We start from the raw sequence: 12,754 nt of genomic DNA, 5'->3' as shown, positions 1-12,754 counted from the left end.
TCCTGGCTAGTCAGTAATAGTGAGCATTTCAGTCGTTTAGGTTCAGTAGCTGAAGTGTAATATGCGTGTTGAATTTGTCGCTTTAACATTTGTCGCTTGAACATTAGACGCTCTAACATTAGACGCGCTAACATTAGTCGCTCTAGCATTTGTCGTTCTAGCATTTGTCGCTCTAGCATTTGTCGCTCTAGCATTTGTCGCTCTAGCATTTGTCGCTCTAGCATTTGTCGCTCTAACATTTGTCGCTCTAACATTTGTCGCTCTAACATTTGTCGCTCTAATATTTGTCGCTCTAACATTTGTCGCTCTAACATTTGTCGCTCTAACATTTGTCGCTGTAACATGCGTCGCTTTAATGTGTTGCTTTAACGTGTCGCTTTAATATGTGTCGCTTTAATATGTGTCGCTTAAACATTTGTCGCATTAACATTTGTCGCTGTAACATTTGTCGCTGTAACATTTGTCGCTGTAACATTTGTCGCTGTAACATTTGTCGCTGTAACATTTGTCCCTGTAACATTTGTTGCTTTATCGTCAGACTTTGCAGTAGTATCAGAGCTTAAGGTAAAATAATAACATAAAGTCATACCAGTATGCAACCTGGGAGGCATATGCATAAGTGAGAGTCCAGTAAGGAGAGTCCATGGGGGGATAAAGTGGTGATGGTGGGGCAGCCAGTTAGTGGGGCCTGTTCAGCCAATACCACTGCTGGGCAGGGTGGGGAGGTCGGCACCGTCGTTCAGTACGAGCCACCGGGGTACGGCTTGGTGCGAGTTGGCGTCGGCCGGCGGCCGGCCCCAGGTCATTATGAAGGCCTTCACCTGTGGTCCACCGACTCGGTTGCTCAGAGAGACCGGGTCGTCCCTTCGTCGGGCGCCATGTGGGGCTCGGATGTTCTGCCGCCGCCAGCGGCGGGCAAGCCTCCGGCGGAGTGGTCGGTGTCTTGGAGTCTGACTCCATGCGGTCTTCGGCATGGGAAGGCGTTGTAGACGGCCTATGATGGAGGCTTCTGGTACGTGAGTGAGTCGTCGGGCGGTTCGTCGGTGTGTGTCAGTACCTCGACCCTGTTGTTGTGAGTGACGCTGTGGGCATTGAGGTAGGACTTTGAGCCTGGCTGGGACACTGCTGACTGTTCCAGTCGGTTCTGTGGTAGCCCACGGGCTCTCTTTCTTTGGTACAGGTTTCATTTGTGACTTTGTGTAGGTACTTCTTGGTGGTTTTTTCGTTGTCGCTGTGAGTGAGGAGTGCTGCTTGATCCGTCGCCATATTGGGACTCTCTCCGCCAACTGGGCTGGGAGCTTGGTAGGTGGACTCCGCGGCTTGCGGCAAGTGCCACTGCCACTTGGGGGTTGTTCTGCGGCAAAACTGGGTTTGTGAAGTCTGCGCTTCTGCTTGTGTGGGGGCTGCTGTGGGTGAGGGATCTCACTAGCTCGCTGCCTGGATGTGCTGAGCGTGTGTGGCTGAAGTGCTTGGTCAGGGACTGCACACCCCTCCGCTGCGTGTGTACATACCTCCAATTTCTGCCATAGCTTGGCAAAGAACTCATTGAGGTGCTGTATCATGAGGTCCACCGCTGCACACCCGTTTTGCTTGCCTTGTGGAGAGGGTGCGTCCGCCATTTTAAGTGCAGGTTTTTTCGCGGTCTCACTCTGTCCGCAGCTCCCGTTGGCAGGGTGAGTAAAGCTGCTTATTTGCGGACCGGGATGACCCCCGCCGGTCCTGGGGGGGGGGGATGATGTCACTGGGGTCCCAGTCTGCGGTGCGTCGCCCGGAGAGCGGCCGTCTCTCCATGGCTGAGTATTAGGTAGGCCGCAAACCTCGGCGTGTCCGGACGAGTGTACCGGGGTTCGAGAGAGGTACCCTCCGAATCGGCAGCCCCTCCCGGTCACCGTTATTGCGGTCTGCAGCTTGTGGGTGCTCGTGGCTGGGTGTAGTACCCCGTTTTCCGGCCCCAGACGTGGGAGCTCGCTTTGGGCACGTCTGGGCTGCTTGATCGCTTGGCTCCGCCCCCGCGTATAAATTTTATTTCATATGCAATGCTATGTTTTGATTGACACAGCTTTGTACTCTGATGGCCCTGCACAACAAAAATAAAGATGGGGGAAAAAAACAAACACTTCTAAAGTAAACACAATGTGCTGTAAGAACTGATTGAAAATGAAACCTTTTTCATGGAGATTGTGCGAGTCACAGCCGAGGGAGGTGTGGCTAGTATATGCAAAGTGATTTAATTCCTAAACGTCAAAGAATTGAGCTGTAAAATTGCAGGAACATGATCTATACAACAAAGCTACTTCTTTAAGCTATAGTTATTTTGGTGCTTAAGGTATCCATTTAAGTGATATTGAGATCTAGATGCTGCCTACTGCAGCCATGCATTTAAAAAAAAAGTGCAGTTTCTGAGAAACAGAATAGTCTACAATCCCCACAAGTCTAGTGGCTGTCAATCACAGATAAAAGAAGAACTGGATTGGCAGATTGCTAAGACTGCCACCCATGCTTCAAGTGTTCTCAATGCTTCTTTAAGAGAAGCATTTGATTGGACAGAAGTCATCAAGCTTGATTACTACAGTGAGTAAGCTGTCATGGTGCTGGAATACTAATAATGTTTTAAACTGTTTTTTTTTGTTGAAGGGGGGGGCAGTTGATTTAATTTAGTAAATTTATTTAATTTAGTAATTTTAGTAAATGAACACATTAGACTTGGAAAAAAGTAAAAAAATAAAAATGCACGTACATACATATATATATATAATATTAGAGTGTTACTTTAAAAAAAAAAAAGAAATTAAGAAAAAATAACAATTGTGAGAAAAATGACTGCCTTGTTGTAACCACTGTGATTAAATATCCGTTTGCTTTTTTATGAATATCAGCATTTGCAGCAGTCGGCAGAATGAAAGGATTCTTGTTTTTCTAATATACATTGTAAGCATCAGTGCCAAATTCTTTAACTTCTTTAAACAAAGCCCTGCTTTGTGTCCGTGACTATTTTCAATGTATGTACTCTAACAAGCTAACAATGAGATCGCTCACAACCATATTAAATAATGTTCCAATCAGATCTTTGGAACATGTTAAAGGGGATTTATTGTGCCATAAAAGACATAATTTTGGCCCTTTACCATAGTGCTTTATTTTAACAACATAAGTAGTGAAGGGTACCATGTTAGATATGTAGGAAATTAAAGAAATTATTAACTCTTGTTTTAATGGGCAACTGATGCAAATAAATATTTGATATACTTTCCATTACTTACAAGTTGTATAAAGCATTTCAAAATAATAAACAAAAAAATACTAATAAAACTTATTCTCTCCCCTTCTGTAATGCACAGGTACGAACAAGGGACATAAGCACAACTTGGACATTTCCATGCAAAATCTCAATTGTCATCAGCATATTAGTTAGTAAAACAAAACACAATGGGGTAATATATAAAGATCAGTTGTAAAAGCATAGCAAGCAGAAAATAAATTCCAAATGTTCCCATAGTCACTAGTGCTCCACTAGAGTTTTGCACAAAACCCATTCTTTCTTTTTTTTTTTTTTGTCAATCTTTATTTTATTTGTGCATATAGAGGACAGACACGTTTGCACTGCCACAACAGCTGGTGCAGACAATTATGCAGTCATAGTTTAACATTGGTTGGCATTTAGAAACTTTGCACATTTTTTAAATTTTGAGTATCGAAGTATGGAACACGTTAAATATTAAACAATAAGTATAACCAGGCTGAACAACGTCTCGCTCATAAGTGGTAAAGAGAACTCATGTGGAGTCAAAGGGTGAGTAGTGTGTGTTAAAGTAGTAAACATGCCTAAGCAAGTCATGTCAGAGATGGGGATGACAGTAGGCAAAGCGGTTACATATTGATTAGTCTGATAATAACGTCCACATAAGTGAAACTTGGAACATGCTATTCTGGGATTATTTCTGTAGCTTAGTAATCGCTAGGTGCTAGTCTTAAGGTTAAGGCACGGTTGATTTTTTATAAGATTTAAATATTGCCATACATGTTAGGTTCAGCTGTAGCGTATAAGTACGTATATTAGCATATTGCTGAAACTGCACTTGCTTATACATCGTTAATGAGGAGTAAGCATGTTAGCTGGGGACACAGATCTACACTGTAAGTCCAACCGTAAGGCTGGGCCTAGAAATATGTGCTGGTCTGTAGTGAACTATCTATGTACATTCTTTGACAAGTTAGTGCCTCGGGTCATCAGAGTAACATTATATGCGAACAGACATAAAAATTAAATGCTCAGTAAAGCTGGATCCAATCAGTTATGGCCTTACAACAGTTTGTGTAATTCAAAGAAAGAGAAAAAAAAAAAAAAAAAAAAGGCAATCATATGGGTAACTATCAAGGTTAAATAAGAGTCCAAACTTGAAAGGTGATTTTACTCATTTCCAGGATGAGTGTCTCATCAGGTAGGTCCAGTTACTCGGCTTGTCCTTTAAATGACTGGGCATCACGGTTGCGGGTTGGAATATCTGCTCAGCCTAATCCCACCGGCGGCAAAAACAATGTAGGCGCGTGGGCAATCTCGCTTTTTATCCGGTCATCTGTTGTGGGGTCTCGAGGTGAGGCAGGATGCTGCGGGCATATGGATCTCATAACGTCCGTATGATGATGATGGGAGTAGCAGTCCCGAATATCCGTGGGTTCAGCCAAGTGCCTTCTCACTGCCCCTGTCTGTCGTGTTGAGCGGGTCTGCTGCTTGCTTAGCGGTGAGCATAAATTTGTTGATCGATAGACGGTCTGAGGTGTGCCGGTCTGCTGGTACTGGGAGTTGGCTGACGACGGACAGTTAAGAGTGCCGGAACCGGTGCCTTAGTTGGGCTTTTTCCCGCTTGCGCTTACATGGAGGGGGATTCCCGCCAAGATGGCGTCGCGTTACTGGGCGAATCCACGCTGCCACCTTCTGTATCGCCCTCATGTAGGCCTTTCTTCGGGTGTGTAGCGTGGTCCACAGGCTGGCACAAATCCTGTCAAAGAACACCCCTATGTGCTGAGGTGGTATGTACATTAAACGGTTCCTGTTGGATCGCGTCCATGCCGCCATCTTGATTAGGGCATGGTCGCTTCTCATCATTTCCTTTGTTGTCTCTTGTGCTGGTCTCGATGTGGGGATAATCGTCCCCAGCGAGGACCGGGATGACCCCCACCGGTCCAGAGGGGGGGGGGTTTGGAGGTGAGCACTGTGTGGGTATCACCTGCGAGGTTACCATCCAGGAGAGCGGCCGCCTCTCCCTGGCTCGATCGCGGTTAGGCCTCCGGTCGGCACCGTGGGGACCCGATGGGGTACGAGAACATGTTTGGCATCAAAATGTTACCCAGGGTCTCCCCCATTCAGTAGGCACCGTCCCAGCAACGAGTGGGCGCTGAATCGGGGTTTATCCCCCGTTTTGGTCGCTGGTGTGCAGGAGCACTCGTGATGCACGTCCACCCTGCTAGGCAGCCAGGCTCCGCCCCCAACCCATTCTTTCTTAACAGATTCTCCCACTGGACCACCAGAGATCAGGATACCCACCTGCCAAAGGTAAACCACCATTTTGAGATATATTGCCCCTATCCCACATGATCCTACCTCCCAACTAATGCCCTACTACAGCCCCTATCCCTCCACTACTGACCCTATGTCCATAACAGCCAGTACCCCCCAATTACAGCCCCTATCCCACCACAGACTGTTTCCAATCCACACCCACAACAGCCTTTTTACACCCTGCACCCATTACAGCCCTATACCCCCCTCTGCACCAAGTAATCCCCTATCCCCCCTGCACAGTCCTTATTACCCTCCGCACCCACTACAGCACCTATCTTTATCGCACCTACTACAGTCCTTATTATCCTCTGCACCAACTAAAGCACCTATCTTCATCCCACCTACTACAGCCCTTATTACTCTCTGCACCCACTACAGCACCTATCTTCTCTGCACCTACTACAGCCCTTATTACCTTTTGCACCCACTAAGGCACCTATCTTCATTATAATGCTTCCTGGATTGCTTTTTAGGAAGTACCTGCACATAACTAAAACATTATTACAGAAGAAATATTTGGACTGATAGCAGGAAGCATAACTCTTCAACTATGATTAACAGTCTCCAAGGACACTGTGTCACTTTGTCTATAACCACTCTAGTAAGCTGAAGTTGTTCTGGTGTATAACAAATCCCTTAAACATGACACATCTGGGTTATACTGGTGCAATGGCAGCAAACTTTGGCATTTCACAAAAGAGAAATCCAAAAACTTTCCGATTTTCACCATTGTTTGCAACTTCAGCAAACACTGGCGCTCTTTGAATAAAACCCACAGTAAAATTTTTACTATGATTTGTAAACTATAGATATGAAGAGGCACTTGACTCCTATGAATATGTTTGAGCGTAAATGTAAATATATATATTTTTTCCCTGTGGTATGATTAAGTGGTAAAAATGATTAGTGCGCCCCAGTTTTGACTTTGGCATCTTACAGTGAGGGAAAAATGTATTTGATTCCCTGCTGATTTTGAACTTTCGCCCACTTGCAAAGAAATGACCAGTCTATAATTTTAATAGTAGGTGTATTTTAACAGTGAGACCGAATAACAAACAAAAAATACAGAAAAACGCATGTCAAAAAAATTATAAATTGATTTGCATGTCAATGAGTGAAATAAGTATTTGATCCCCTATCAATCAGCAAAATTTCTGGCTCAAAGTTTGTACAAGTAACGAGCTGAGATTAGGAGACTATCTGAAAGGGAGTGTTCCTAATCTCAGCTCATTACCTGTATAAAAGACAGCTGTCCACAGAAGCAAGCAATCAATCAGATTCCAAACTCTCCACTATGGCCAAGACCAAGGAGCTGTCCAAGGATGTCAGGGACAAGATTGCAGACCTACACAAGGCTGGAATAGGCTATAAGACTATCGCCAAGCAGCTTAGTGAGAAGGTGACAAAAGTTGGTGCAATTATTCGCAAATTGAAGAAACACAAAATAACTGTCAGCCTCCCTCGGTCTGGTGCTCCATGCAAGAGTCTGCCAGAACTACACAGGAGGATCTTGTTAATGATCTCAAGGCAGCTGGGACTATAGTCACCAAGAAAACAATTGATAACACACTACGCCATTAAGGACTGAAATCCTGCAGCACCTGCAAAGTCCCCCAGCTCAAGAAAGCACATGTACAGGCCCGTCAGAATCAAAATCGAGCTCTTTGGCATCAACTCAACTCGCCGTGTTTGGAAGAGGAGGAATGCTTCCTATGACCCCAAGAACACCATCCCCACCGTCAAACATGGAGGTGGAAATATTATGCTTTGGGGCTGTTTTTCCACTAAGGGGACAGGACAACTGCACCACATCAAAGGGACAATGGACGGGGCCATGTACCATCAAATCTTTGGTGAGAGCCTGCTTCCCTCAGCCAGGGCATTGAAAATAGGTCATGGATGGGTATTCCAGCATGACAATGACCCAAAACACACAGACAAGGCAACAAAAGAGTGGCTCATAAAGAAGCACATTAAGCTCCTGGAGTGACCTTAATCCAGACTGTAATCTCATAGAAAATCTGTGGAGGGAGCTGAAGGTTCGAGTTGCCAAACGTCAGCCTTGAAACCTTAATGACTTGGAGAGGATCTGCAAAGAGGAGTGGGACAAAATCCCTCCTGAGATGTGTGCAAACCTGGTGGCCAACTACAAGAAACGTCTGACCTTTGTGATTGCCAACAAGGATTTTTCCACCAAGTACTAAGTTGAAGGGGTCAAAAAATATAGACTGATAATTTATTTGTCAATGAGCAAACGCTCAAAATCAGCAGGAGATCAAATACTTATTTCCCTCACTGTATGTGCCCCCTCCTACATATTGTTCCTAGATTCGCGACTGCACATGTGACGTTTAAAAGGATTGTGTAGGTCAACGATTAAGTATGTAAATATAGTTAAAGAGACAATCATTCGCGTTAGGAGCAGTGTTTAGAATATATTACAATTAGCTAAGACAGACACGTTTATTTAAAAGGGAAAAGGAAAAAAATAATAATTTGTTTTGTTCTGTTATTGCTCCTACTTTTCTTCTCCTTCACAACATTTTGCTTCAAAAATTGTCTGCTATACATAAAGTTATGACTTGGGCTTCTAGGATTATGTGGTGTTTATGAGACTCCTCTGGCTTCAAAGCGGTAGAATTGCATTCCACAGTTCCCAGAGTGCTAAAACAGTTTTGAAAGTTAATTTCTCTTCTCCTGCTGCTTGAGATGGAGAAATTAAGATTTTACTGGATAAAACAGCACAGATCCTAATATGTTATAAAAGGGCATTAAATGAATGTACGTGAGAAAGGAAATAGGCATATGCTCTTTCTGTTGAAGAATATGTTTACAATAAATAAAAGTGGATCAAGCTATTCCTCACATTCCCACCGCACAGAATGTGGTGGTAAACCACAGACCACCAACTATGAATAATGCATTACAATAAAAATAAAATGTTGTTTAAAGTGGTATAGGTGTTACTTACAGTAACAATGCAACTGTTCCTTCTATAACCCAGGATAATTAAAACCAATAAACTATAACACTGCAAAAATGTTATTTAGAATAAAAATGGATCAGATTATAATATATTGACATAAGTCTTTATAGAACAGATCAAGTCCAGCTGAATATACGGGGACAGGTAAACATCAACCATGACATTGGTGTGAACTTAAATGTGATTGTAATAAATGTAAACCATAAAAACTAGCATGCCAAAGCATATTTAAGCCTAAGCTGAACGGTATGAGTTTAAAGCCTCAGTTGGTTAATGCAACAACTGAGTTCAAATCTTAGCAGTTGATTCAAAAACTAAGTATACAACCCACACAAGTGGCTCAGGTAGTGCAGCTCATCCAGGATGGCACATCAATGCGATCTGTGGCAAGAAGGTTTGCTATGTCTGTCAGCGTAGTGTCCAGAGCATGGAGGCGGTACCAGGAGACAGGCCAGTACATCAGGGGACATCGAAGGAGGCCGTAGGAGGGCAACAACCCAGCAGCAGGACCGCTACCTCTGCCTTTGTGCAAGGAGGAACAGGAGGAGCACTGCCAGAGCCCTGCAAAATGACCTCCAGCAGGCCACAAATGTGCATGTGTCTGCTCAAACGGTCAGAAACAGACTCCATGAGGGTGGTATGAGGGCCCGACGTCCACAGGTGGGGGTTGTGTTTACAACCCAACACCGTGGCAAATTCGCCACTGGCACCCTATGCTCTTCACAGATGAAAGCAGGTTCACACTGAGCACATGTGACAGACATGTGACAGACGTGACAGTCACAGTCTGGAGACGCTGTGGAGAACGTTCTGCTACCTGCAACATCCTCCAGCACGACCGGTATAGCAGTGGGTCCAGTTATGGTGTGGGGTGGCCGCACAGCCCTCCATGTGCTCGCCAGAGGTAGCCTGACTGCCATTAGGTACCGAGATGAGATCCTCACACCCCTTGTGAGACCATATGCTGGTGCGGTTGGCCCTGAGTTCCTCCTAATGCAAGACAATGCTAGACCTCATGTGGATGGAGTGTGTCAGCAGTTCCTGCTATGGACTGGCCGGCCCGTTACCCAGACCTGAATCCAACTGAGCACATCTGGGAGATCATGTCTCGCTCCATCCACCAACGTCATGTTGCACCACAGACTGTCCAGGAGTTGGCAGATGCTTTAGTCCAGGTCTGGGATGAGATCCCTCAGGAGACCATCCGCCACCTCATCAGGAGCATGCACAGGCGTTGTAGGGAGGTCATACAGGCACGTGGAGGCCACACACACTACTGAGCCTCATTTTGACTTGTTTTAAGGACATTACATCAAAGTTGGATCAGCCTGTAGTGTGTTTTTTCAATTTAATTTTGAGTGTGACTCCAAATCCAGACCTCCATGGGTTGAAAAATTTGATTTCCATTTTTTAATTTTTGTGTGATTTTGTTGTAAGCACATTCAACTATGTAAAGAACAAAGTATTTCAGAAGAATATTTAATTCATTCAGATCTAGGATGTGTTATTTTTGTGTTATTTTTTTGAGCAGTGTATATTACAGGCTAGCAGCTTGGCAATTTGGGGGCAGTGGGAAATAGTATGTTCACCCCTCCCCTTTATCATATTAAAAGCAACCACTCACCGGCCATGGGTGTGACATCAGGTCCCTCCCACTAATTATTACATAGCCCCTATCAACCAACAATGCATAGCCGACAGAGAAGGGACATTATGTGCCCCATGGCTATCACTAAATTAATACCACCTCCATCTGGAAGGGCATTAGGTTTTTCTCTGATTATTAAAATAAGTGCTCCCAACTGCCACACATGGGAGGGGAAACACTGGGTCCCCCCTCATTTATTCAGTTAGTGCCCAAACGTCACTAGCCACTCCCCATTATTTAATATAAAGAGACCACCTGATGCCCAAACCTGGTGGCAACGGAGTACTTGTGTCAAATGCCTCTGTATTTGATTAGTGACCGTGTTAGGACAAAAACAATATGCTTCTCATGTACATTTATCAGTGGTTTCGTTCTCAAGCTGCCCATTTATCGTATTCAGCTGCTTGAATATAATATTATATAATGGTCAATATAATTTAATTGAGGCCAAAGTTATAGGGCTCAACAAAGTAAAATAAATCAATTCATAAATTCACAAAATTAAATGCAAAATACGGGTAGATGATAAATAAAACATGAACCTCCACCTAATTTAGACACACAAAGGGGACTTATCAAGAGCAGACATCTACTGGGATCTTCTATAATGCCATCATAAAACAATAATAGAGTGGACATGCATCATAATACACTAATGCATAAGCTATCTAAATGGACTGTTTGATGTGATGAGTGCATATAGGTGTATAGCGATACATACGTATTTGAGGTCTATAAAAAGGATACTCCTCGCTGTTCCGAATGTCCACCACAAGCAGCTTGGGTTTGCTAGACTTGCTCTTCTTGGCAGATGCTTTGAGATGACTGGAAACTGTTAATTCACACAGGTCAATGAGATCCTCTGCGGAGATACGAGGGGAGACCTCAGACTTCAGATCATTCAACTTGATGGGTTCGCGACCCTAAAAATAAATTAATATAATTAAGAGACAATACATTTTAGGACACAATACTCTTGTGAAAAATATTTTGAATTGACTGCTAATAAAGCAAAATGCACACAAACACTAATGATAGGTTTTAACTAAAAATTTCACTGGACAAGATTATCATTATTATTTATATAGTGCCTTATAGGAAGGTTAATATTTAGGGGTGAAGCAAGCAAGCTCAAATGTGCCCACAATAGATAATCCTAGCATTAGCATTTATCCCATTGTACAGCGCTATGGAATTTTGCTGGCGCTATATAAATAATAAAATAATAATAATATGGCACCAACATATTCTGCAGTGTTTAACAATTATTGAAAGGAGATATTTAGAGGTGAAGAAGGCCCTTACTAGTGAATTTGAGGTAGGTGAATATATGTATAGTTGGGCATCTTGACCAAAGACACTTATTGGTGAGGTGATCAGACCAAGATTCAAACCTGGCTTTCACAGTTTTAAGGCAGTGATGCTACACCTGCTCTACTCAGCTGATATACAGCTGGGGAAAAAAAAATCAGGTGATATAAATGACTGGAAAAAGTAAGTCCCTACTACTAAGGTAACTACTAATAATTTACAGTAGCAACATAATTTCCATTATATATATATATATATATATATATATATATATATATATATATATATATATATACTGTAATTAAGTGATGAATAGGTCACAGCGCTATCTGTTGATCCCCATCAGAAATGATAAGAACTTGTGATCTAATCTAAAGTTAATATATTCTTAAACAAATAAACAAACAATATAGTAGCACATTAGAGTTCGACGCCACAGATACAAGGTGTGAGCATTTAAATATCATACAATAAATGTTGTGTTGTGTGAAAATGAAGTGATATGTTACAGAAATTTGAATGAATAACATATTTCAATAAAAAAAATTATCATGCAATGAAAATATTGTTTATTGTTACCATCATTATAAATATCTTAAATTACTATAATAAATTACTTTCAGGAAATATGACTGAACTCAGCAAAGGTAGACAAAGGAATGCATAACATAATAAATAAGTCACACATTAGAAAGGGAGTTAATGGCCACAAGTCTGAATGTCTACTCAACTGACTAAGTAACAAGATATGGGTTTAACATTTCACATTTCAATGTCTAATGTGTTCTGCTTATTTTATTATCTTTTAAAATGTATAGCAACTTTCTAAAATATGTCAACACCATGATCTTAAAAGACACATTGGAATCCCTAAGGTGCCACACCAGAGTGACTGACAGATAGATCTGCCAAACTGTACCTTTTATCCCTCTGTGACAAGGTAATAGGGCCCTGTAATGCTTTCTAATCAATTTTAGTGCCTTGGATTTCACCTATAGGGGGCTAATTTAGTAATTAACAGGAGAAATCCTAAATAACTTGAGCTCCTTCAAGCTTTTAATCGTATAATAATTACAAAAATATTACTTAATCCTATAATTTTAATACTACCTGTCAAAATTGTGTTCTGTACAGAGTTAAATAAGATTCCAATGATACTTATTTTTATGGAAAATTATAAAATAAACTGAACTTAATGAACTAGGCACAATGATTAGAAATCCACCGTCTACCATATATTGATTAAAGG

General features: G+C 42.4%; 1 protein-coding gene across 2 annotated transcripts in view; it reads right to left on the bottom strand.

Moving 5' to 3' along the window:
- The window catches only part of TBCK (TBC1 domain containing kinase), a 252,372-nt gene that overhangs the window by 31,005 nt on the left and 208,613 nt on the right, over positions 1-12,754 (bottom strand). For both annotated transcript variants that reach the window (XM_063458388.1, XM_063458389.1), the window contains exon 24: positions 10,942-11,117. In XM_063458388.1, coding sequence (XP_063314458.1) covers positions 10,942-11,117 — 176 coding nt within the window. The remainder of the gene's footprint in view (positions 1-10,941; positions 11,118-12,754) is intronic.

Source organism: Pelobates fuscus, chromosome 6 (assembly GCF_036172605.1).
Source record: "Pelobates fuscus isolate aPelFus1 chromosome 6, aPelFus1.pri, whole genome shotgun sequence".
NCBI classification, from domain to species: domain Eukaryota; kingdom Metazoa; phylum Chordata; class Amphibia; order Anura; family Pelobatidae; genus Pelobates; species Pelobates fuscus.
The sequence above is the reverse complement of the archived record's forward strand: the minus strand, read 5'-3'. Positions and strand labels throughout refer to the sequence as shown.